At 37.6% G+C, this 27,794-nt stretch overlaps 1 protein-coding gene across 6 annotated transcripts in view; it reads left to right on the forward strand.

Annotated features, from left to right (window-relative positions):
• The window catches only part of ntrk3b (neurotrophic tyrosine kinase, receptor, type 3b), a 280,707-nt gene that overhangs the window by 53,383 nt on the left and 199,530 nt on the right, over positions 1 to 27,794 (forward strand). For 5 of the 6 annotated variants that reach the window (XM_024295435.2, XM_024295438.2, XM_024295436.2 and 2 more), the window contains exons 2-3: positions 11,733 to 11,807; positions 16,867 to 16,938. In XM_024295435.2, the coding sequence (XP_024151203.1) occupies positions 11,733 to 11,807; positions 16,867 to 16,938 (147 nt within the window). Of the gene's footprint in view, positions 1 to 7,642; positions 7,904 to 11,732; positions 11,808 to 16,866; positions 16,939 to 27,794 lie in introns of those variants that run through there. The other variant, XM_024295440.2, reaches the window with a different exon arrangement.

The raw sequence follows: 27,794 nt of genomic DNA on the forward strand, positions 1-27,794 counted from the left end.
TCAGTACAAGATAGCAGGTAGGGGTTCAGTGTGTAGCCGAGGGCCACTTCAACACAACAGATGGCTGTTGCTGAGATGGAATCTGTTACTGTTTGGTTCCAGGGTGTTCTCCTTGAGCGCTGAACCACCCCGCCACTGAGTTCAGATTGTACTTTGTTGGAAGCCATTTTCTGAAGCAGATGGAAGCTGGATCTCATTTCAAAGGCTTCTATATTAGAGAGCAAGTTGGTTTATTTGCTCGAACAGTTTGTTCTGACAGTATGATTTTTTGTGTGTTGTTTATGAAACAGATGATTAATTCGGAGCACGTAATCCTGAAATGAAAAATACACTTAAAACAAACAGGAAGAGCCTTTCTGATCACTCTGTTCTAAATCAAGTTGACTTTTTATTCGGATTCTCATTCTGCTTCTGTGGAAAATTCATTTCGACAAACAATTTAATCATTGTTGTGTCTCACTCTTTGTGAGTCAGGAGGAGAGTGTTGACTTGAGCGGCTGAAATGTAACACATTAGCTTCCCAATTTACTTTTCAAATTACGTTGATTTGATTTTAGGATCATTTTCTGAGAGCATCCTCAGAGGATCGGGGGATAACAGGACAGAGATTGAGTGCTGTGTATCTTTAGAACATCTTTGTTAGTCATATCTTCCTTTTCATAGAAGACTAATCCGCATGCAGCTGCTGTTCTGGGGGTTCTGGACGGATCCGGTCTGCAGGGAAGGATGCTGCTTTGCTTTAGTCTGCTTTGTTGATGGGATAAGAATAACGTGGGGCTATATAATGAAGCGTGCATTTTTGTTTCACGTGACAGATTACATTTGCAAAAAATAAGCTTTCTTTAAATACCAGTATCCTCACATCAATATCTTGAACTAAACAGAATCCAAAGTCACTTGTTTACTACTGATCACTGGATTTTTTATGTATACAATACCACAATAAAGGTGTTACAGTTGGTATTTACACAGAAGAAAGTATTATCAGTTAGAAAATGACAAGCATAAATAAAAAGAATCAGGAAGTACTTTTAATCTCAAGAATAATATATATATATATATATATATATATATATATATATATATATATACATAAAGCATTAACAGAGCACTGAGAGATTGGAAAGAAGACTTGAACGTAAATAGAGGACCTTCCTTGACCAATCAGGACCGTAAAATTTCTGTGTCATGTTAAGCTCCCAATACAACCATATTTTTTTCTATTGTAAAATTGTTTACAATCGATTCGTGACTATGAAGGTTTTTAGCCAAAATCAAAAAGCTTTTTTTTTCTTTTTTTAGGCCAGATTTAATGACACACAAGCTTCAAAGAATTTCTTGTTTGATCCTTTATTTTCCCTGTTTGGCAGTTTTTCAGAAAAATAAATTAACAATCAAACCTAAAAATTGAACAAGAACAATCAACAGTGGCACCTAAATGGACAAATTAAAACAAAAATGTCATTTCCCTCGTTCATTTCTTTACAATACTTTTTTCTATTGTGCCATTTCAAATAAAGAAATCCTACCAAATGGACACATTTCCCTGAAGTCTACAGAAGCAACGTTCTCAAATTTCACTGTTCAAGACACCTATCAAAACAGAACAAAACATAAGGCTTTCTTGGTGTCTGTTCAAAACATATAAAACATCATCTGGCTAAGATAATTCCAGATACAGAACACAAGAAATTCTCACCGATGCAACGTGCAGTCTACCCCCTTTTCTCCTGTCTTCCGGGATTCTCCCATAATCCTCTATCCACAGGACTGTTGACACAGAGCAACCCCTCCCCCTCCTTTTTGCTGAGAGCTCTGCTGAGTGCTAGCTCACAGCCTCAAGCTAACATTAGCAGCGCAGAAACAACAGTATTGCATCAATATAGTCTAACAGTGGTGAGTCAAAATTGCAATTCGCTACAGCACGACTGTTGAGGGCTCATCATTTCTGGCACACCTTAGAGTGAACGGGGCAGGGTGCTTGGAGGGGGAGGGGAGACATTGACACGCCCATTTAAGAGGCTTTGTCATTAGTCTGAGCTTTTTCTAGCATCCAGTTTTCTGATCCAACACTATTTGAATAAAGAAATACTTAGAGAAGAATTTTTAAACAAAATTTATTTTATATAGGTCCTCTACTATGAGAAATATGCCACAAGAACATGTTAAAAACACAAAAAATATTTTTTATTGGAGTGGTTTGTGGGAGCTGAAGAGCAGGACAATAATTTCAAAATTTATCAAACCCCATGATGGACAGGCCAACAACCTGAGAATCACTAGATAGGCTCCAGCATCCCTAACCCGAATGGGAATGAATGGGTATGGAAGCAGAAAGTTGTATCATTTATCAAACAAGGGCCTAATGGGAAAACCTCGTCTTGGAGATTGAAAGTTCAAGCCTTTGGTTGAGTCATACCAGACTTTTAGATGTCTCCCTGCTTAGTAGTCAGTATTAAGGGATGGGATTGAGGTTAGGTCACCACATAGTCTTCCACAATGGCTCACTGCTCCCACAGGTGACGGGAAAGAACAAATGTCTTAGACACCCAGGTCTGGGACAACTGATGGGTCTTTAACTCCATTTTTAACTTTAACACAGCAAACTCAAGCAAGATTAAAAACCAAAAATGGTTAAATTAACTGTAAGCACTTTATGTAGACTGAAAAAATAGTAACAGAAACAGCTGTGGGTTATTAGCTACCTATCCATGTAAGGAGAAACAAAATAGAGACTGCAAAACAAAGAAAATAACAGAAAAACAGATAAAACTTGGTTATTGACTTCACTTGCAAAAGTTTTTATCTAAAAAGAGTGTAGCAAACTGCAATTAAGGAGTGACTATCTTTAAAACTTCAGCGCGTGTTAGCATTAATTACAGTCAGAATTTTGCCTTTAACCGCTTTTCTCACAATTTTGCCACTTTGACCCAAACATGATTGTATGTGTTCATATTTAATCAGCTTTAAGTACAAAAAAACTAAGTGGGATCTTGTTATAAACTGAGATTGAGAAAAAAATCAACTTCTTGTTAAACGTGTTTGCTTTCTTCTATGACTTAGTTCTCATAAATCTTTACAAATGTTTGTATTTTAATTTTAACAAATTATATCAAGATCAACTTTAATACCATTCTGGAAATGTACAGTGTTTCTGTGTAAAGATGTGAACGAGGACAAGTTGGATGAGTTTGAAACAGAAGTTCAGTCATGATGAAAGAACATGAAACTGAAGCATCATTCTTTCTCAGTAAGACCACCCCTCATCAACTTCCTCCAAGGAGAGGAAACAAAGCCAAAACCACAGATGGGACATAGAATAGTGTTTGCACTGATGGATGAAGCCCAGTGTGAGACTTTGCAGCAGTGACAAAGTGACGACTAGTCCAAACAGACCTCACAGCTTTGCAGGAACCACTTCCAAGGAGCAGCGATGGTCGTGAACTTCTCTATAAAGTTGTGTCTGACCTCAACCTCAAATCTTATTGGATATCTAAAGACTTATGGAGCCAAAAAATACCAGATTTTACAGATTATTTTTTAATAGATTGTGTCAGAAGACCTTGAAGTTCTATAAAAACAAGTCCCTGCAACTACAATCGAAGCAAAGAGGAGGTCAAACTAAATATTACCAATGTTAAGATTACATTATCATTCCCTTTATTATGACATGTCTCCTTCCGCTTAAAACTTTACAAGATGCTGTAGCTTAAAGTCTAGCAAAATATTTCTTTATGTTTGCTTTACATTAGATAAGTTTTCCAAATTGAACACATTGGAGTTGGTTTTAAATGGATCACATGACCAATCTAACAGTTAGCAGCGAGGAGCCTCCCAGATATTTTAGCAAAAAAGCCTAATCTTTCATTTTTGGAAAATCCATGAGTGGCAATTGGGACTATTGTTTTGTTAAAAAAAAGGACTACATATGGATTTCGTTCAGCTACAAACACAATTATTAATTTTACAGAAGAAAAGGTCAAATTGTGATTTAATTATTTGAAATAAACAATTTTACAACCGTAATAACAGAATAATGCAACTGATGCAGTGATGGCCAAGTATTTTACATTCAAAAACCCTACTATAATTTAATTTGTTAAAATTGTAAACATTTAATACTTTGAAATATTACTAAAAATTAGGGCTGGGTTGATAAAATTGATTAATTGATTTGACATTATCTAAGCTCAATAGATCCATAATCAATTACTAAAAATATAGATCGATTTTGCAAGCTAAAGTCCGCTAGCTTGATGCTAATGTTTAATGGAATTCCTATAGGACGGCTAATGCTAGCGCTAAGTCTACGTAAACATACAATGCCGACTAACATCTTTATAAACTCACAAGTATAAATTTTCCTAACTCTTTTGGGGAAACAATGTTTACAATGTTAATGATCTGAACATTTTTGTTAGAACTTCTCCTTTAGAGAAACCATCTAACAATATATCAGATTAATAGTAATATATTCAAAACATATAGTAGATCAATAATGTATTTTAAACAAATGTTTCTAAATGTGTAAACTCAAAATTTTATTGAATCGAATTAAATTGAGAGGATCGAAATAATTGAATAACAATCTGAATCGAATAATCCAGGCTGTTGTGAATCAAATCGAATAATTTCTGAAAATTATTATCGATACCCAGTCCTACTAAATAGGGGCTTTACACTTGTGTTAAATGTGAAAATATACACTGTAGCTAGGGAAGAAAACAAGGGAAAAGAAGTGGAGAAAACACAAAGAGAAAAGTAAACAATAGTCAACAAATGTTTATGAAACACCAACAAATGCAATTATAAATCCTATTAATGCTAGAGAGATAAACATGTTTCTCTCTGCAGAAACACAGATCATGTTCTGAATTAAAGAGTGTGGTTAAGTGACCAGAGTGGGAAAATCCTGGGCTGGGAGCACATGACAGCCCGGAGTGCGGACTCCCCTTCCTGTGAGTCTGGCCGGCCTCGAGTCTCTCGGGTATCGGACTTCTCAGCTTGCAGGTCTCATTAATGACTCAGCTCCCTGCCCCCAGAAACAGCTGCCCCAGTGCAGCGCTGATCTCAGCGGCAGCAGGGTGACTCTGTTGGTGTGAGGCACTTCCAGCTGCCACACCACTTTATTACATTTGCCATCAACGGTCAGCTATTAGCGCCTTTTCCATGTGACTGTCTGCTCTCTGGGCACTCTTATGTAACACCAGACGTCTGGCTTTGGTTCCTGTAGTCTCTTTTGTTGTTGGATTTTCCCTTTAACCATTGTTCACATTCATTTTTATTAGTCACATGCTGCTTAAACTGTAAGTTTTTACTTTAAATGCTGATAAACACACACTAACATAAGCCATGACTCAGTTTTAGACTACAGTCACATGTCACAAAATGCCACAGCGCGGCGACCTAAATGCAAGTTTTTTTATCAAAAACAGGCAGGTGGCCACGTGGCAGCATTTGAAGCAGGAGATGGCAGTTGCATTTTTACATTCTGTGCGGTGGCCACAGAGGTTATAAGGAAAAGTACAAATTTTACGGCGACCGGACAATTTTTTGACATCAGTCAGCGGCTGCCCGGGGACATATGGAGGTCTGGTGGTGGCAGTCCAGTGACAGGCAGATGGCAGGACGGCAGCAGTGCAGTAACTGACTGATAGGAGGCTAAGGTTCCTAAAATTGTCGGATGACTTCAGCCAATTTCAGGCTGCCACCCTCTGGCCACCCATAGCCTACATATTCTCACTCCTGACTCGTCATAACTGGACGTATGGTTTGGGCCACATCTGCATTATTTTTTGACGTTTTGGGGTCCCCAACTCGTTGTTTTTTTTTTTGGGCGTGCTGACTGTTTGTTTTTTGACATGCTGACTGTTCCCATTAAATCAGGGGTCCCAAACCCTAGGGTTGTGATACCACATGCAGTAACGGACACATAACTGGTAAAGGGTTAGGGTAGGTCTGTGTCCCTGTACCGGTACCAGACTGCAACTTGAGGTGAGAAACCCGGAGGCTGGGGACCCCTGATTTAATGGGAACAGCCAGCACATCGAAAAACGACGGGTTTGGGACAGCCAAAACGTTATTAAGTGAAGAGAAGGGGGCCCGAACGATACTTCCATATATGATGAGTTGGGAGTTAGAATGCGTTGCCCCCGTGCCACCGTCCGATTGTTAGAAATTGTGCGGTAGAAGCATTGACACTCGATGAGGGCTGTTGACATGGACCGGGGACCCGGTGATGACCAGACGTCAATCTGGCGATCCCAGACTCCATGGGTCCAAATGAGGAGACGCCATTGATGATGCACAAAACTAAACATGACGTTGATTGCAACACAGCGACTCAGAGACCTGTGTATTGACGAATCGCGGTTGATGCTGAGAAGAATATTAAGACAGAAGATTGTGCTTACCTAGGAGGCATGTTGTTTAAAAATTCTGCCGATACCTCCTCATTGCGTGGTGGCAGTTGTGTTTGTGAATGTAGCTTTAGTCCTAGAGTTTTTATTTGGCTGCAATAACTCAAATGTAAGTATGTAAAAAAATAGATTTTATTTTAGAACTGCACAATTATAATATGAATAAAAATGAAACAACAAATGCAATTAATAATATAGTTTATTTAGCTGACTTCACAAAGTTTTAGCCTTGTGTATTAAACTTTTTTTTAGAGGTATTTTTTGATGATGGAGGACATGTATCAAGAAAATGAAAGCTGCATGAAGAGGGAATCAGTGAGAGGACAATAAAATTTGGTAAAAAAAAAAAAAAAAAAGTGTCTGTGAACTAGAAAATAAAATGGGCGGGCTACAAGCTCCCTCTCCAACAAGATCCATGTATGTTATTGTTTTCCTCGTCTGAGCTAACTTCTGGCTTAAAACTGTACGACTTGATAACTCCAGTATTGCTCGCCGTTTTTGTTGCATCAATAATGTGAAGTTGGAGGTTGTGAGAGGCTGTCAGCTGTATGGAGAGTTCTTAAACAGGGAGCTCTCATCAACTGGAATAAGGAAGAGGGGCGGGGTTGCTCCACACCACCCACAACTTAGAGGCAAATTTCAAATGAACTCCTGCTGTGCTTCAGAAACTATGTCCTAGAAAATGACAATATTTTTAAAATGTTGGCAAAAATCTACGTATTTATGATTTAAAGACTACTAGGAAGACTGAGACTTTAAGGAGATTATAGACGGACGTCCCAAAGAAGGCAGAGACTCGGGAGTAGTTTTAGAGTCTATTAGGGAAGCTCAGCTCAGCAGACGAGGAGACAGTGAAATCAGGAGTGAGGCTCAGGGTTGAGCACTGGAGGAGACAAAAATAATAAATGGAGGGGAATAATGAAAGATCGGAGATGCAGAGCTGTGCAAAAGACTCACAATGTTTCTGTGGTGGGAAAATGGGCAGGTGAGGAGCCACTGCAGGCAGGTGAATCTGAGGGATAATGACAGGCAGAGGAGAGGTGAGCTGAGATCCTTCTAAAATACTGGGGAATGCAAGAGGTGTAACAGTAAAAACGAGATTTATCCTGATTGCAGTGGGCAGTTCCAGACCTCAAGGGTCAGTGCGTTTGGATATTTTACAGATTTCCTTGACCTCCTCACTGCTGATTACCTGGATCAGGTGTGTTCGGCCAATTAGAGCATGGCTGCTGGAAGAAAAGCAGGAATGCAGCCCCATAGGGGCCATCTCTGCTCTTGATAAAACCCAATGTTTTGTGGTTGTTGGCAAATTCGTAGAAATAAATCCAAAAGGGTAATCCAAAGGGGCAATCCAGATCTGTAAATAGAAGTCAAACAATCCAGAGGCAGAGCAAAGGTCGGCAACGAGACATGAAAATGCGAGGCTTGAACGTGAGCAGCAAATTGGCAGAACGGAGCAGAGGAATTAAAGCAGCTCAGACCAGGTGAGATTTGTGAGGCTGATGAGGAGTGAAGGGAGTACAGAAGTTCTACTGGGTTGCTCTGATTTTTACAAATATAAACAACGTATTCTTTGGTTGCTGTTTTTGTACCTGGATATCACATCTGCACCATGAAACAACTCAGACCTTATAAAAAAAGGCTGCAATTGTTGGCCACAAACTAACAGCAACATGTGAAGAGCTTTCCAAACCGTCTTGATTTATTTTCCCAAGACGTTATGAGCTTTTTTGTTGCTGGATTTAAGAAAAAATATTCAAGACAGAAATTCTTTTACAAATGTAATAGGTGTCTCCAAAACCAGCACGAACTCTAATTTACTTTCTGTGAGTCACAAAGTGGAAGAAACCTTGACACCTTCCTGAGGAGTCGGAGATCTTTCAGACTCAATTCTGACTGAAGACACGATTTTTGACTCATGCGCAGTTATGCAAGTTAACGGTACATTTTAGCTGTTTCCAGCAGTGCTGCTTGTGTGCTGTATCAATTCAGGGTGATTAAGTGAAAGTTTTCTTTTTTTTTGCTTGTTATGAGAAACAAACTTTAAATGATTTTACATAATTAAAATCATCCATATGTCACTCTTAAAAAAAGTGTGGCTGAGCCAACACTTCCTCACTTGAATGTTTGTGTATTGTCAGGTAAATATTTGTAACGTGTAGTGACAGTATCTTTTAATTAAATTTCATTAGAAATGTATTGAGCACAGAAATCCAAATAAGACTGAGTTTTTTTTTTTTTTTCTTTATTGGAAATAATTTGTCAGATTGTGAAAAACACTTTATTGCTTGGGTTGTATTGAAGTGAAGCTTCTGTATCTGCTGTTTTGTTTTGAGAAACTGCTCCCTGGTTTCTAGGAAATCTTGACTGCTGCTGTCATTTTCTTTTTAGCCAGACTCCTGCTCAAACGAGACACGCATTCATTAGCATTAGTGAATCAGCGTCTTTTAAGCTTTTCTACGTGTCTTCCAGGAAAAAAGTCCAATACTGGTGTGAAAGAAAAACACATTTTGATATTTGAACGGAACAGCCATTCTGTGTACTGTTAGTGCTGGTTATGACGGGTTTAAACCCCAATCAACAAACAGTTTCATACATGGCATCAATAAGTTCAAGATTTACTTATAATATTAGCTTCCAAAATAATAGTTGAAGTGGTTAAAAAGTTTACATTCAATGGTTCAAGTTCTTCTTATTAAAAAAAATAAATGTTCATAACATCTCATAATCTATTTTCCAAGTGCTTGATTGTTTCAACTGGTTATTTCCATGTTTTAGGCGAGAAAACCAAAAAAGAAAATAAATTAAATTATTTTTGGGGAATACATTTACATCAGATATTGCAGTGAAATTGTGTTTTTCCGCTCACAATTATAAGAAAATCAACTCATTTTGTAAAAAAATGTAGAGGTTTAGTTTCTTGCAGTTTTTAGTTTATGCCACCAGATGTCACTAAAGTCAATATGCATTATTAAATGTACATTTTTTTCTTTGTAAAAAAGACACAATTTATTATTTTAAAAAACTTGAAAAGAAGCTAATATGGATACATAGCTTTTACGACAAAACTGGCAGACAGGAGTGGTGGTTCCCCTTTTTAAGAAGGGGGGCTGGAGGGGGTCTTCCAGCTACCGAGGAATCCCACTCGTCAGCCTCCATGGGAAAGTCTGTGCTGTACTGGAGAGGAAGTTCAGACGATGGTCGAACCTCAGATCCAAGAACAACAGTGCAGTTTCCATCCTGGTCCGTGGTTCGTGGGAGTTCGCTCATCCAGTCCAGTTTGTGGATTTGGAGAAGGTTGGAGAAGGATCTGGTTTGGGGACCACAGGATTTCCTCTCTACCCTTTGCAGATGATGTTGTCCTGTTGGCTTCATCGAGCCAGGACTTTCAGCATGCATTGGGGCGGTATTAGACTTACCACCGCTAAGTCTGAGGTCATGGTTCTTGACCTTGAAAGGTAGTTTGCCCTCTCTCAGTGGGTGGAGTGCTCCTGCCTCAGATAGAGGAGCTGAAGTATCTTAGGGTCTTGTTCACGATTGAGGTAAGATCGGAGCGTTAGATCAACAGATTGGTGCAACGTCCGTCGTTATGTGGACACTGCACCGGTCCGTTGTGGTGAGATGAGAGTTGAGCCAGAAAGCAAAGCTCTCAATTTATTGGGCAATCTTCATTCTAGTACTCATCTATGGTCATGAGCTCTGGGTCATGACTGAAAGAACGAGATCTTGAATTTAAGCGGCCAACATAAGCTTTTTCTGTAGAGTGGCTGGATGCTCCCTTAGTGATAGGGTGAGAAGCTCAGTCATCCGGAGAGAGCTCGGAATTGAACTACTGCTCCCCATTGAGGTGAGCCAGTTGAGGTGGCTTGGGCATCTGGTCCGGACGCATCCTGGACACCTCCCTGGAGAGGTGTTCCAGGTTTGTCCCAATGGGCGGAAGCCACAGGGAAGACCCAGGACACGCTGGAGAGACTAAGTCTCTCAACTGGTCTGGGAACGTCTCAGTGTCCCCGCAGAGGAGCTGGAGGGTGTGGCCGATGACAAGGAAGTCTGGGCATCTTTGCTTAGACTGTTGCCCCTGTAACCCGGTCCCAGATGAGTGGAAGAAGATAGATGGACTTTTTGAGAGAAGAACAGTCTAAAAATAAATGTTATATTTCTTTAAATCAAGATATTTAACCCTTTATAGTGGAATTACAACAATATGCCACAAAGTTGTTCCTGAGGCCATATTTTGTTTGTCATTTAGAGGTTCATTTCGTCTGTCTCAGCTCACATTTCTATTGAAATGGTCCATTCTCAGGACAGAAATGAGGCAGAAAAACGAATTTATTTGAAAATATCCTTAACCAGTGTTTGTCTTGTTTTCTAATCTGTAACCCGCTCTCATCCATTGGATTTTAGAAAAACAAAAAAAACAAAAAAAATGGCAAGCCTGCTGTATCAGGAGTCCATGCTGAGATTTCTGCAGAGCCAGATCTGTTGGTCCTCAAGCAGAAATTTCAGGTGATGCCTCCCAAAGTACAGGCCTGCCGTAAAAGAAGCCTCAAATGATGTTTCATAATTGTCCAACAGATGCAAATGACCCAAAAGATGCACAGAAGCACAAGGTTTGCCAACACCTATTGCCTGATGATGATTCGTGCTGCTATCATAAAATTCAAGCTGTTCGATAACCATTCAGGCTTGAATCGTAAGTCGTTATAGTGATAAATGTTTGGGGAATCCATGTGCATTCCCAAAATAAAGCTCTACATTGAGTTCAAGTTGTATCACAAAAACGAGTTTTGGATGTTGATAGAACTGATTCCGAGTTTGACGTACACTCTAAAGAGTGCATAATATTTTCTTTTCACAAGAAAAACAAATCAATATTAGCTATAATTTACCCTTTGAATGTTCATTTTCACGGCTGTCAAATGATCTCTTTCACAAAACCTTCGTAGAGACGCAGACTTCCTCATTTGTCTCTTGGAGTCGGACAGAAATAACACAAGTGAAGTCATCTGCTGTGTTTATATGCCCTGTCCCTCTGACACTTCCCTCTTCCGTAGATTAAGCCTCAGAAGCTGCTACTTGGCAATTAAATCTATCAGAGGGCAGCAAAGAGCGCTCTGTCAGAGCTGTTCCAGTAATTGCAGTTTAAATGAATATGGATTCTGAAACTTTTGACTACACACAGCCAGTTAATTTGCAACTTGGAAGTTGGGAAAAGAGTTTTTCTCCTATCGCGTCTGCTGCTGCTGGTTTTTGCTTTCTCCTCCGATGAACAGGGATGTCTCATTTACTCTCCTCTCTCTGCCCCCTTTGCAGACACATAGAGAACTGGACGGGATTGGAGACACTGAGGGACGTGGATATGGAGCTCTACACCGGACTACAGAGGCTGTGAGGGTTTATTCTCTTATGTTGTGCTGCAGGAGTCTGGGGAGTTTTTGTGTGAACGTGTGGGAGGGGGGTAGACTCCACACGGCTTGTCATTTCCGCACAATAGATGTGGAAAAGGGCAGAGGAACCTGAACTTCTGATAATCGCTGTTTTCTATCAGAGTTCCCCCCATATTTACTTCAGAGACACCAACGCTTTGCTGCCACAGATGACAGCAGCCGTTCGGCTCAACACACGAGCCGTAATGGGTGGATTTAACGTCTAATTTTTTATTTTTTTTCCTTGTGGCAATATGAGATGTTAGGCAGATTGAGCACGGAGAAAAGCGAGGAAGGTTTCTGATCCTAACACAAGCTGATGCTTGAACAAGCTTTTAATTCTCGCCTGTCGCATGCAGGTAGATCATCCTCCAGGCTTAGTGAAGCTGCTGATCAAATAATGCAAAAAAGCAGAGGGCCAAATCAAATTAAAGGTGTGGCTTTGTGTGTTTTTCGCTTTTTCCCTGTCTTGTTGTTTTTTAGAGCCAACACACCAGCTGCTGCTGCCCGCACACCTCCTCTGTTTAACTGACTCCTGTCCACACAGATGCAGCTGTGGGTTTCCAAAAGGCATCAATCCCGTCACATGTCAGAACAGATCCAATTTCCCTCTACAAGAAATGAAACGTATAATAACTATAACAGAATAAGAATCTGGTTTCCTCTTTGTGGTTTTGTTTTCTGAAGAACAGAAGAGAAAAAAACACTAACCTAGCATGAGTTTCATTGATTTTATGCTTCCCCCCCAAAAAATGTTGCTTCTCAAATTCCCAAAAGTTTGCATGCTAACAGGGAAACAGATTTACTGTTATCTCAGTGCAGCAAATGTGTTGCAGCAGCAACTGTCTGCATTGTTACCCACTATAGGCCTTTTTCTGCTCAGCAGAAGCGCTGAACGTTTGCTGCACACATTTCATTCACATCTTTAGGTAAATGTAGAGCTTCCCCAAAGATTACTTTGTTTTCTCATTTTTGTCTCCAGGTGGTCTCACTTTAGGTTCATAGATTCCTGAACTCTTAGAGTTGTCTCACATTTGATCTTATTTTAGGTTCCACCCATAGGAAACTGCAATTTTTAATGTGAAAACTTCCAAATCAATGAAGTTTCTTTTTATAATCCCACTGGATACATTCATTTAATTCCAAACCAAAAAGGTCAATAGGTTGTGAAGTTTTGTGTTGCTACAGTCGTCTTGCAAACACAGATGTGAGCTGTGAAAATGTTCAAAGAAAACATATACTTTTCTTTACTTTTTTTAAACAGCAAAAGATTAGTGACCACAGCTGTTTGGTTCAGTCCCTGAACCACACACTGTTCCAGTGTGCTGTGGACACATAATGCGAGTCTGTAATGCATTTGACCACAGGTGTTCACAGCTCTTTAGGTCTCAAACGTCCTTCCTTCACATTTATTACTGTTATTATCAGCAGAGAAATGACAACCATATATTTAAAAATACATACTTTTGAGTTGACAGAGTTACTTTTCAAACTCAATAAAAATGTTGCAGCATCAATTGTAAAGTCGTTTGATAACACGCTGGCTTCTCTGTAAAGCAAGTGAGATATGCTGGTTTCAAAGGTGTTAAATTATATATATATATATATATATATATATATATATATATATATATATATATATAACCATTCCTAAACCCTTTTTTCAACAGAAAAGATCTGGCGCTTGCAGAAAACCTCAAATTGTTTGGCCTTTTTTATAAAAGTATGATTTATTTTTATTTAGCAGCCTTGATCTAAACCTTTGAAAAGCATTCCTCCTGCTACGATTTGACGCTGTTTTTCCTTAAAAATGAAAATGATCAGCTGATGGAGGCAGAGCAGACTGTGTGCTTCATGACAGCCTGCTGTGTTTGTATTTCCACTTTATAGTTTTAATCGTGTTTCAAACTAGTTGTGACACAAGCCTCGCACTCCCAGTTTAGCCTATAAAGTGACTGCAGTGATTGCAGACTGCTCAGCAGCCAAACACATTCCAGCCAATTATTTAGTCCACTTTTCTGATGCTGCATCTGAATGGAGGAAAAGTGAATTAATTGTGTGCAACATTAAAGGTAAAAGGAATGTAAATCTTGTTATACTAACATGGGAATATAGCAGATGAAAAAGAGACACCTAATTTGTGGTGTCGTTCAGTCTTCAGTCCTAGAACAAAGGAAAGCTAAATCACTCTGACTCCTTCATTAACTCTCACCATTTCTGACCACCTCTTTTGTGTAAGCTAATTGATGGTGTTGGAAACCGTTTTCCTCTGAAATCGCCCAGTCTAGGCCGTAGGCTACCAATCATTAAACATTCAATTAGCAAAATATTAGGTTGAAAATTACATATAAAAAAGCATCTAATTACCTGCGACACACTGTCAAGCAGCCATTGGGATTTATGAGGTCTTAAGTTTGCTCTTTAGCGGTTATTAAAATCTTTGTAATTCAGATCAGGTGTAATGTTTCCCGAACCTGCTTCCCTTTATTTCCTGGAGCACTACCTTTTTGTGTTATAACCTTTATTTTGAAGCTCAAGGCTTTAGTCATTTACACGCTTAGCGCACCCAGGTAAGAGGCAACGAACCGAGGACTGCTTTTTCCTTCATTTAAACTTGTAACTGACACAATGATTAATGAGGTTATGCTCAAATTTAAAAAGTTCTGAAAGTATTCAACATATAGAAGACCAAAAATGTCATAGTGAATAGAATTAAACCATAATTTGATTACATCTCAACCACAAAAAAAAGTTTAAATGTAGGCAAGGATTAACTAAAGTTGTGGTCACATGACCTCTGGCCTCCATATTAGTGTTCTTGAGAAATGTTGTCATCGTTCCGTGCTTTGTGAAACACTTCAGAAAACACAAAACTTAAATTTACTAGGAATGAAGTTAAAAGTCTCTTTTAAAAAGGGGATTTAGTGGCAAAACTGTATATTGCGATAATTTCTTTGAAGAACCATAATCACCACTGCAATGAGCTAGAAACTTACTTTTTTGTAACATTCTTATATTTTATTTTCTTCATGACAGGGCCAGATTAAACCCCAGGCCAGATGTTTGACACCCCTGCGTAAAAGGATTCCTACAATGAAGAAAACCAATGTAAAATAGGACTTAACTGTGACAGAAAATCTAGAAATAAAACATAACTTTGTATTTCTAACTGCCACTATGTATATTTTGCGCATTTAGTTAAAAATGAATTATTTATTTTAAGACTAAATATTTAGTTTTTAACTATATATTACATTTTTATCTAGAATGGATCTAAATATGTAGTTAAAACTAAATATATTATTTAAAACTAAATTGCCTTCATACTTGTGTATGGATGCAATTTTGTTTTTAATTAAATATTTATATTTAAGCTAAATATTTAATTTTTAACTAAATATTACTAAATGTTTAGTTATTAAATGTAACATTTATAAATACATTAATTTAAATGGGTGAAAATATGCATTTGAAAAATAAATCCTGTTCTTTTCTCCTAAAACATGCTAAATATCTGAAAACATTGATGTCAACATTTTACTTCTCTGATTCACAAATGGTACCCCATACAAAACGTTTAAATTCTCCGTTTACCTGTACGGATTTTTTTACCCTCTAATTTATGGATAATCTTAGTTGGGGTTATTTATATATTGATGCCTCCCAATTTAATTTAGATTTCTGTGTACAGATAGGAATTTTATTTTAATTTTATTTTTAAATATATATATTTTAAAATGTTATTTTGTGTCGTTAATTAGATTTATGTTTTTTTTATTTTTCTCTTTTAGTAATGCTTAAATTTAATTAATGTTCTCTTCACCTGTATACACATATAATTGTAATGTCTACTTTGTCAATAAACAAAAAAAGTCCAAGCTAGCATTAGCATCCCAAAACAAAAACAAAAAAAGTAAGCAATATTGAAGCTATCCAGCTGTACAGTTTTGAGCCAGATGAGGAAAATAAAGAAATTAATGGATCTATTTGTCTGTAAGTGGATCAGATATCCATCAAAGAGGGGAGACTTTGGTCCGCCCATGGCAGTTGCTACATCACAAACCCAAGCTTTTTATCTGCTTCTGATCCATCACAATTTGAATTAAAAGAAATACTCATAAAGGCAGTTTTAATCTTAAATTATTTTATGTATTTCCTCCATCACGAGAAAGATACTACAAGAAAATGTAAAAACATAATGTATAAACACAAAAGATCTCAAAGTTTTGGGTCTCAATGTTTCTAAATGCTTTTGGTCACAAGATAAAGTCTAATGTTTTTCTTTCAATCCCTCAGACATACTTGTGTGATCTGGTCTGGAGAGTTGCAAACGCCCCTCCGGAAGGTTTCACATTAAAAATCCCAAAGCTAATATTCGCTGTGCTGCAGCAGTCATTGTCTTTAGCAGCTGAAATCATTGTTGTCGTTTCTGCAGGGAAGAAAACAACAAAGCGCCACTATGATCTCAGAACAAAGTCGTGCTGATTCTGAAAGCTAAATAATACGAAACGATTGTAGCCAATTCCCTCAGTGGAACTTATTGTCAGGAAGCACCCAAAACCCCCTCAAGGACTCTTGGAACTTTTGTACGACAGCAAATCTCAGCAAAAGACTACAAAGCCGTGATCCGATTTTCAGAAGGTAATTGGCAGCAGCAGCAGCTCGGTATAATCAGCTCAGTGCGTGAGCCGTGCATGAGGCGTTCACTGATGATGTCTGTGACTTCTCTGAAAAGAGACATCTGTGATTACAAGATTAGAAGTCATTACAATTGTGGCCCAGAAGAGTGGTTTCCATTCTGGGATTTCCAGGCTTCCTTGAGGGAATTCCATTGGGTGAAATGAGAATCGGTTTGAAGTCCCCATTATTTCACTTCACACCAGTTTGAGCGAGCAGGAAATTTAAAAAGAACTCCCAATTGCCAGCTCCAGTTCCTACATACTGGTAGTCATTCTTTAAAAACACTGTATGGATGTTTTCTGCATTGTTTCATGTGTCCCTTAACTCTCTTCTTTTCTCAGAACCATCATGAATTGTAAGCTGAAGGTGATCCAGCCCCGAGCGTTTGCTCAGAACCCACACCTGCGCTACATGTGAGTACATTTTCCATCTTTGAAACCGTGCTTTTTGTGCGGTAAAACAATTTATTATGGTCTCTGTAGCTTGACAGCCTGTAGCATGTGGCTGTGTATGAGTTCGGGGTGAACTACCCCTGCAGAAGATGATGCTCTTGATAGAGACTGGCTCCTGGAAAATTGTGGCAGTGCCATTACTGTCGCAACAGCCGCACATCTTAAATGAGACATCCATTATTTGCCTTGAATAATTGGATTCCTATCTGCCCCGGTTCCTTTGTGCCTCGGCATAGCAACAAGCCGGAGACGCACTTCCATTTAGACCGCACTCACCAAATGGACAATTTGTCCACGAGGCTGAGCATCAGAGAGCCGAGCGAAGAGCAAAGTAATTTCTTTAACAAAGGCTGATGTGTCACCGTATGACAGCCTGCTATTCCCCAATTTTCCAGGAGTAAACACCTTGAGGAACTCAGTCACAGTCTTTTACCTGAACACGCTGCCATTTGCAATTTCTACATGTTGATCTATGACCACTTAAGACTCAGCGGTCGCATCCAGCAGTATAATGTAGGCTCAAAAGTGCAGTATTATTCATTTGACAGCTTAATCTCGCCTGTTACTCAGGCAGAAAATACTAGTTAGACTGTGCTGTCATGCAGCATGACTGGCATCTGGAGGAAGTTCCGGAGAGCTTTCCTCTGTTTGTCAGTCGGAGTCTTCAAAAAAATTCCCAATTGCTCATCTCTTTATCTGGTTAGGTGATTGGTGGAGCTAATGGAGCCTATCAGCATTTAATGAAAGTTATTTAAATCCCGCCTTTGCTTTAATTTGCTTCCCGGAAGATGGATTTGCACAAGACTGAGAGGCTGAACAGCAGAGTGCAAACAAACAAATGGTTTCTTTGTCTCTCCTGGCTTCCTTTTTTTCACACATTTATTTTCTTTTGTCCTCACCTGTGGGGTAATTTGAAATCTGCAAGCGATAATTAAAATGCAATCAATTAAAGCTGAAACCAAGATCATTTTTTTTCCCAACAGAAGTGCAAATGAATGCATTTGTCTCTTGAAATGGCACAGACTGTATGTGTTCCAATCTCTGCATTTAGAATAGAAATTACAGCTGTGGCGCAGCAAACTGTGTGAAGTCATAATGATTTAAATTTTACTGGGATGGAAAAAACATTCAAACATTAAACATGAAGCATTCATGTCTTAAGCGATCATGGTCAGTGGTGCTAAAAAAACTAGTTACCTTTAAAAAATAAAACTATTTTTGTTGCAAATTTTGTTTCATGAATTGAAGCCAACACATGATCAGTATTATTACTTTTACACCTTTATATCCACATTCTGCTTCGCTGTCAGATAAAAAAACATATTTTTTTGGAGAATTCTGAAATTTTTCCTGCAAAGCTTGTATTGTTTGCAGTTAGATGCTGAAGCTGGTGACTCGGCCCCTCCCACAGATACTTAAAGTAGATTTATTCACTGATTTTGTGGATGTTGTTGATGCCAAATTCTGAGCATCCAAATGTTGCAGCAGAAATCAAGACTCATCAGATTAGGAAGTAATTTTTACCAATACACTGAGTTGCTGCCTTGTTAGTTGAATAAAACTTAACGAACAGTTTGACAGGTAGGCGTAACGAAGAGTCCAGTGAGTGTATATTCAGCATTCGGTGTTTTTTTTAAATATAAGTCTTTGTATAATTTCTATGTTTATATGTCAGCTTCAATTTTTTTGGTTCCTTCGTAGCTGGCTTAAAAAAATGAGCATCAGTTGTAAACAACACTGCGTCCTGTGTGTGTGGGCTTAAAATGAACACATCTCTTAAAAAAGCTTGCTATACACAGAAAAAAATCTGTATTTAAAGTACAGCACATTCTGTAGCAAATAGTGTTTTTGGACTTTCCTATGTCTTTGTCATGAAAACCACAAAACAACTTCTACCAAGGACTTTACTGTCAGATCAAAGTTTAGCTTCAACAATGAGAACTGATTAAGACTCTGACATCAACTTAAATGTATAAAGTTAAACATCTTCCACAAATAACATAATGTCACATCAAAATGGCAACATTTTAGCAAATGTTTAGAGAGGATTCTTAGGTCAAACTCTGTGGTTCTGCTAAGCAGGTATTTGCAACCTGCAGACAGATAAAATAAAAAGCTAATTAGCTTCTAAAATACTGTACCAGACTGGAAAATTACCTTACTGAATGTGATGAAGTTTTATTTTTTATGTGGAAATTGATGTATTTTAAAGCTACCTAATGGGAAAAAAAACTACAAAGTTAAATTTATAGGTTATGGGAGCGTAGTGCATTCAATTACAAAAGGGATCATTTTTTTCCTTGTATTAAACATAAGTATTTTTTGCTCTTTTTTTGGTACTTTTTGTTTAAATTTGTTGAAGAATTAAAGAATCAAAGAACTACAAACAGGCTGGACACTAACCTCTTCTGGTCATGAAAAAACGAGATGACATGCAAATAAATATTAAAAAGCCACATGTTGAAATGCCACAATGTCATAGACATGATCCATGTTCGATTAGTTTATGTGCTCATCACATTATCAACAGTCTGTTTTGTTCTTCCAACTTACTGTATTCATTACACAGCAAAACGTGAGGAAGTAACAAATATGAACCAGTATGAACAGTTTATTTGTTCAGTTTCTGAGTCAATACTGTCAACAATATTGGACACAAAGCAGCAAAGTTTGTGGTTCTGGTAAACTTTGTGGTCTACTTTTAGTGTTATATATTTTTTAAATTATTTTTTATGTTTTTTTTTTCTAACTTTTCTATATATCGTATTTTCCGGACTATAAGTCGCGCTTAGTTTTTTCATAGATTTTCCAAGGGTGCGACTTATAGTCCGGAAAATACGGTACATACTTTTTTCGCTCTGATCTCAGTTTTTCACCCAATTTATTTGAGGACAGTTGTAGTCCTAGTGTCAGAGGATAAGGACATGCCTACAACTTTTCATTACTCAAACACGCTGCTTCCTTTTTGGACAAAAGGTAATGATAGTAACAATTTCTGCGGAATTTGTATCAACAAAAACGAGTATTTGTAATATTTTGGGTTATTTATGGTGAGCTACTGAGAAATTGATGTTTGTCTGGGGCGTTTCTGTGTACTTCATTGACATCGCCTGCTGACTTCTGCAGCTTTAGATGTAACTTCAAGGCAAACTCCGACTGTAACTCATTTTCTGCTTCACCACAAACAAAAACAAACGGTTCATATTGATCTTATATTAGATATAATGCTTGGTTATCATGAGCAGACTGTTTGCATTTTTTTTGCTTTTATACTTCCTATAAAAAAATAGAACAATAATTTTTTTTTTATTAATGTAATAGACTTTGAGTTATATCACCCTCTCTGACAAAGGTGTGAAATGCTCCACATTAAGACACTGAAGACGTTGCATAATGACTGCCCGCCTCAGTTCTGTCCACCACAGGCCGGCGTTCTGGTGCGGTTAATGCTAGTGGACAGTTGCTAGGTGACAATGAGGATGATGATGTCAAAGATGATTAATTACTGCCCGGGCTCAGCCTCAGAGGGACGACCTCTTTGACGTCTGTGTCACAGAGGTCTGTTCAAAGCTCAGGACAGCAGCGTCTCAGCCGGCTGCCCGTCTGTGGGGAGAACCAAAGCCTTCATCATGTCTACAGGCCCAAACTGGATCAATTATTCTCAGTAAAGATCTCATTAATTCCACGTGCTGTAAACATGATGACTATAATTAACACCCAGCCCAGTTATGCTTGCCTCTCAATTAGCATTCTGCTCTATTTTTTAAAAATGCATTATGCATTGCAGTATTTAGGATGCATTACAGCATGTCTTCTTGAGTCAGCATGCGGAGTGGAAAATACTTATAAACTTGGATTAGTGTGCTCTAAGAAAGTTGGTCCTCCTTTGTTTTGTTGTCTTTTTTTAATACAATGAGCGACACAGCTGACGTCCTCCTCTATATTCATCTTCTGTTGCATGCAGACCAGACTGAAAGAACTCTTTTGGACCAGAGTTTATTATTTCACAAAGCCCCCAACTGCTTAATTTGAGCATCTTAATTATTTAAAGGCTTTTACAAAGTGAAATTCAATGAATATTTCTGTGTCTATAAAAGCTGTTCACATATTGATTTTCAGACTGGGTGATATCACATCCTCAGAACATTCACAGAAACTTATTGGGGAGGGAGGCTCTCCATTATGAGATTTGTTAAATCATTCATTTTAAATAAAGCTAGCTTTTTATGTAAAGAGATTGCTGTAAATCTCTGTTCTAATGACTCCATTTGTCAGATAAACTCAATCCATATTTTATAATAATATTTTTGTCATTGTCTTTTTCAAAACTTGGAATTATGTTAGTTTTATACACAAAAAAATACAGAATGAAGCTGAATATATACATCTGGAAATAATTTCCATACTTTCTTTACCAAACTGTAAAACTTCCATGAAGCAAACACAAAGTCGTGAGTTCACTGATACTTTTAGCATTCACTATACTTGTGATTACAGTGGGGTGGAGACAACAAAACAGTGACAAAGATGGAAAATAGTTGTGTGATCTCTCGATTGTGACTGTGAAGCGCTTTGGGCCTTCTGAGAACGTAGTAAAGTGCTAGGAAGGAATACACCATTTAATAATTTGCATTAATGGAGCCAAATATTTCTTTGAAAACCAGCTAGCAAACTGTCAGTCATTTTGAAATAGAATAAATTCAGTCTAACTCCTTAATAATTTTGGCTCCTATCACATGAATCCAGTGCAATCCACTAAAACCATGAAACCCATGGTTATTTATTCTGTGTTCTAGGCTCATTATTTAATGAATGGACAAAATTGTTCTTTTTCTTTTGATCCTTTTGGAATAATCTTACAGATGTTCTGTTACTTTTGGACTCATATTTTAACATAGTTCTTAAAGTTTCAAGATATGCTTAATGTAAGTAATCCCGTCTTTTTGTTTGCCACCTGTTAAAGCCTAATGGAATTCTAGTGTATCAAATCAAAGTAAACTTAAGGGAGCCACATTTCGGTATCTTGCTGACGGCATCTTTTTTGATGGGGATCATTTATTTATTTATGTGTCCATGTTTTATGTGGTAATACGTGAAGAAATGCATATTGTCAGTGGATTTCCAGCCACCCTGCTGCTGAATTTGCTGTTTTTTTTATTTATTTCTTTGACATTTCATGCTTTGAGTGATGATCCATTCAGTGCATTTCCTTTGTGTATTTGTATTTTCATTTATTTATTTTTTTTTAATCATCACCAAATTCCACGTTGATCACAAGAAGAAATAATGCAAACTATGTGTTTGAGTCTGTAAAAAAAAGAAATGTGTTCTTTGTTAAAAATTCACTATTTTAATACATTTCAAAAACCGTATAAACATAAAAAACACATTAACATGCTTTGTTTTCTGTTTTTTACACACTCTGAGAACCCCATTACTCAGCGTAGCACCAACAGTCCGTTTATGCAGGCTGTGACAGCCGCATCATTTATCATTCTGCCCATTGTTTTGAAGCAGAGGTGAGAGCTCATAACTGCGCGCATGGCAGAATGTAACTTGATAATCATAACTATTAAACTCTAAAATCATTGTAATCTTTAAAAGCAGACAGCTGGAATTCATAGGGCCTCTTGTTGAAGGGACATCTGGTGTTCATGGAAAACTCTGGTTTATACTGCGTTGAGCGTTAAACGTGAGCAGCAAACCCGCCTTTCTGCCCACACACCTCTGTCGTTATGGAATGATGGTTGTGAGGTTATAGTTGAAATGAAGGGAAAAGTTCAGAAAGCCTGTCATAAAGCTAAAGAGAGATCAAATGTTTCATCTCCTGCTTATTTTTTTATTTCTTTGGAAAATCTGTTCATATTTAGCTTTCATTAAAATACATTTGGCACAAAAACTAGTTCATACTTAATACAATGATTTCAAGCTGGTCCATTTGTTGCAAAGCAAGCCCACATCACCCACCTCCACCTCCGTGCCACACTTGATCCAAAGAATCACTATAAAGGTGCAGTTTGGTTAAAATTCCGCTCATGTCTATTCAATGGCATTTCAGCCATGCGGTTTGTTACGTTACAGATTTCAAACTAGAACTAAGCTGCAAAGTTTTCCAATTTATGTAGCAGACATTATTAAAATAGCCTTTTTTTTTTTTTTTTTTTTTTTTTTGGATGTAGTGTCATGAATTCGCCCTGTAGCTGATGGGACTGGGTATCTTTTTGGCTCACAGTCTAAATGTCTAACCTGGACCAAGACGAACATCCAGTCCTGCAATGTTTAGTGACAGTCTGTATGTTATCCATTCATGAATGATGGACTCCTCATAGTTTGGAGATGGGGCTGTCTTCTTTCAAAGTCATGCGAGACGACAGCTTATTGTCTGGCATCATGTTTGTTTTTTTGCTTTTTATACAAAACTGAATTTTTCTGTTTAAACGATTGACAAAGATTTTATTTAAATAGCAGCGACATCAAAACTAATACATATGATTTAATTATATTTGAATTTATTTACTAATATTTTCTAAAATTGTTAGATTCAACAAAAAACCTACAACATTCTTGGTCCACTATTAGAAAAAAAAATGTTGTTTTTTTTACCCATAGAATTGTTTGAGGTATGTAAATCTTATAGCAAAACATATTTTTTAAAAGTTTATATGAACTTTTTGTATTTTGTGGGGCCAACAATTCTGCTGCAAATCCCACGTTTGCAGCTGCTGTACTTTAAGAAACACACAGAACGGCTTCGAACCTCCTAAGTACCATAAGGGGACTCAGAAGGCAGAGTAATATTTTACACTGATGTTGTAGCAAACGACCACACTGAGTTCCTATATATCAACGCTTTTCAATAAACTCAGAGAGAACTCTGTAAACAAGCAACCTTGTCTGGACTGGATTTTTCTTTGTCATTTAGCCTGAAAACGCTCCACAGATGACCCTGTTTCCCTTTAACTTTATTGAGCTGCTCTTAATCATAAAAAGCAGAAAACACACTACAAGGAAATGTTTTGCTTGGCAGGGACCTCTTTTGTGCGACACTACAGAAGAAAAAAAATGCAATTTTAAAAAGCTTTTGACCAAAAATTATTTAAAAATAAATCTGCTTTCATAAATCTTGGCCTATTGATTAATTAATTGATTCGTTTATTTCAGTCAATTTAAAAAAAATGTTGGGGAAAAGAGAATACAAATAAAAAATAAACTCAAATCTACTTGAGTTATAATTTCAGAAATTGATTAGAAAATAATAAAAAAAAGAAAATGCACCATTGACTGTATATGAAAACTGGACTGAGTGAGTGTGATGTCACCCATAGAAAATGAAGTTAATTAATTTGTCATTTTACTGCAATGTGGACACCAGGAGCTAGATGACGCCACTAAGTAGTGATTGATCTGAATCAGTCTGAGTCAACGTTTCTATGGCAACTGCTCTCGCCAATTTATAACTTAAATAACTTACACTGCAAAAAAAATATATAAAAACTAGATTATCAAAAACAAATAATAAAAAAAAGAGCAAGAATTTTTATTCAGACATATAAAATGACTGAAAAGTAGCTGTTTAATTCTCAACGTCTTCTTGGAACCAGCAGGTACTTCCTGTTTAGGAACACCAGGTGGAGGGGTCACGCAGTCCAGTTCTTATATACAGTCAATCTTGCAAAAAGATTTTGAATCTTACATATAACTTTTGATATGTAGAATTTGATTAAATGCTTGAAAGGGACTGGGAAGAAGTGACCTTTCATAATCCCACCCCTACGATAACTATGATAATAAAATGTGTAGCATCTAATAAAAAATGGGATTATTTGATTTTTATCCACCTATATGAAGTAACATTAATACATTGTTCATTTTTTTTTCTTTTTTTTCTACTTGTCCTGTCCAACAGCTGAGCAAACAGATAAAAAAGACCTTTTGTGTTGGACAGACTTTACTTTTACAATAGGGGTTATGTATCTCATAACATTCAAGGTGTGTATGGGTATAAACCACTTTTGTTTGTTATTTATTTATACAATTGCATGTTTTATACATGTTTTTTTTCTTTTTTAATAGAGGAAATATTTTTTTTTAAATGTAGTCCTACAAAGTTTCCATCTATTTTAATTTAACCATTAAGATTCTTTACTTTATTTTTAACGGTTTCAGAATATTAACTTATTTCAGTTCATTTCTGTCATATGCTGCTGTGTCTTTCTGTTGCCTCCTACCTTTCTTTTAAGTAATACTGTTAAAGTGTCATGTTTAGTTGAAGTTAATATTATTTTTTAAATTCCTGTCGTTATTTAACAAATAAGTGTTTCTTTCAATCATCTCAGGTCCGTTACCACTTAGGCCGTCCCAAACCACCCACCCATCATAATTACAGTTTTCATTCATCGTCTGTTGTTGTTAAATAAAGAACGGTGTGTGCATAACCAAACTTTCTGTTGATGTCACCAACGATGAATAGAGTTTTGAATGTGACCGTGGCTGTGCGATAGTGGTTAGCTCTCTCACTTCACAGTGAGAAGGCGTTACTTCTTATGTTGATTCTAAATTGTTTATGAGGAGCAAATTTGACTGCGGGTGTTCGGTTGCTTGTCTTTGCGTGGTCCTGTGATGGATTGGCGAACCGTCCAGGTTGTGAACCCCGCCTTCACCCAGCAGTAACTGGGTAGGATCTGGTATCCCCGTGACGATGAAGAGGACTAAGGGGATTTAGGAGATGGATGAATAAACGAGACTGTGATTAAAGCGACAGAGGGATAGTGTATGGCCGAGTGCTGGTGGGTGTTTGTGATCTCTTCTCCATTACGGTTTCTCTGTCAAGGATGGACTTTTCGTCAAAGCTCATGTTGCGTCTTATTGGCAATCGGAGCTCACCTGCTGTGACGGTGATGATATGGAAGATAAGAGCTGCAGTAAAATGTCTTTAGATAACTGTAATTGTATGAGAGCTTTAATCTTTTGTGTGATCACACACACACATCTCCACTTTTCCACCCTACAAGTGATCACATTAAAGGACATCATCTTGCGTATTGCTCCTTGAGATTTATTTTTCAGGGAGTAATTGTGTTCGCTCAGAATGGCGCCGAGGCTGAGCTGGGTTAGCTTCATTAATATTAAATCTTTATTGTGCATTGCCTTTTGTAGCTGGTTCCATTTCAGTCCCTTCCACGTGTCTGAAAAGTGGCGATATGACCTTGCTTTGTCTGGACGAGCGGAGGACAGAAGCCGTGAAAAACAACAAACACTGTTTATTCTCAGGCTGCTTAAAATGCTTCGCATTCGCCGGAGCTGAAGGTGAGGAAAAGCTGTTTTCCCCAACAATAATGACATATGTACATGTTCACCGTTGCATTACTAAACCCAAAGCCCTGCATTTGGTTCGTAGCAGTTCTGATATGTGTTGCTACTCAAGGCTTATTACAGAACGTACAATATGCATTTGGTAAATTGCGATTCATTGGAAGACTTTGCAGTTCCGCCTTTCTTGAAGTGAAAGTTGCCTAAAAATCCCACAAAGGCCCCATTTCATTTCATTCCGTTGGGATGCGAGTCTGACAAATGCTCAGTTTGCTTTTGCTCTTCAAACATTGGCAGAGTTATTTCCAGTTGTCACATGTGCGTTTTCTGTTAGACAGGAACTATCAAACTTTCACAAAGTGTGATAGGTAAAATGAACACGTTATAATTAGACTTCATTCAGCCACATGCCTCACAGATCCAGAATAAATCGAATTCATCAGCACATGAAAATGTTCTAATTTCACAAACTAAACTGATTTAAGATAAAAACAAAAGCATTTTAAAGTGCTGGTGTAACTGCAATTATTACTTTTAAACATCTACATTCAATGTTTTCTAAGTTGTCAAACAAATCAGTATACTTCTGTGTCTTCAGTACTTCCAGGCTTTTTTTAAGTCCTACATTTCTGATGGTGTTTTAGTTATGGTTCTGCTGATTTTACCCAAACTCAAAAAACATGTCATTTTGTAGGACAAAGTTTTGCAGAGCTTCAATAATTCATTCTGAGTTATAGGCAGAACTGTTAGCCTTGAGCAACCCCGCCCCCACTTCACCACCACCAAAGGCTGCGCATTCCTGGTCCCCGATATCTACTATCAGGATTGTTTTCCAGATGTCCAAGCCCTGCTTACTGCTGATTAGCTGAGTCAGATGTCTCCACATTCTGATTGAATGAACACACCTGGTCCAGGTAATCAGCAGCAGGCAGGGTAGTAGATCTTGAGGACCAGGAATCTGCAGGCCACTAACTTACAGCCCCTCTCACCCCAACCTAACATTACTAATGCAACAAAAATGGTGAGCAATATTGGAGCTATCCAGCTGTAAGGTTTTTGAGCTGGATGTCAACTCGGATGAGGAAAACAAAGACGTTCATGGATCTATTTGTCTGCAAGTGGATGCGTCAGAAAGGAGTGGAGCAGTGAGTTTGTTGCTTCTTCATCTCTGCTACAGGCTTTTTCAAACAGCAGTTTTTTATAGTTCCTGACTCACAACAATTTGAGTAAAGAAATACTTAAATTTGATATATATGTGTCATCTAGAGTTACAAAAATGACACAAGGACATGTTGAAAACACCCAAAACACAATGTTCGTTGTAGTGGGTCTTTAAGAAAAAAATCAGAGCATCAAATGTCTTTTTCTAAATCAATCGATCATATTTAACTAGTACATCATACTATATATTGCCTTTTTTCACTTACTGTGTTGAAGTGTGGGCTGATAAATATAAATCCTATTCAATTTCATTATGTTTAGAGCAGAAAAACTTAGTTGAATAACTC

The sequence above is a fragment of the Oryzias melastigma genome, linkage group LG3 (assembly GCF_002922805.2).
Source record: "Oryzias melastigma strain HK-1 linkage group LG3, ASM292280v2, whole genome shotgun sequence".
Lineage (NCBI taxonomy): Eukaryota > Metazoa > Chordata > Actinopteri > Beloniformes > Adrianichthyidae > Oryzias > Oryzias melastigma.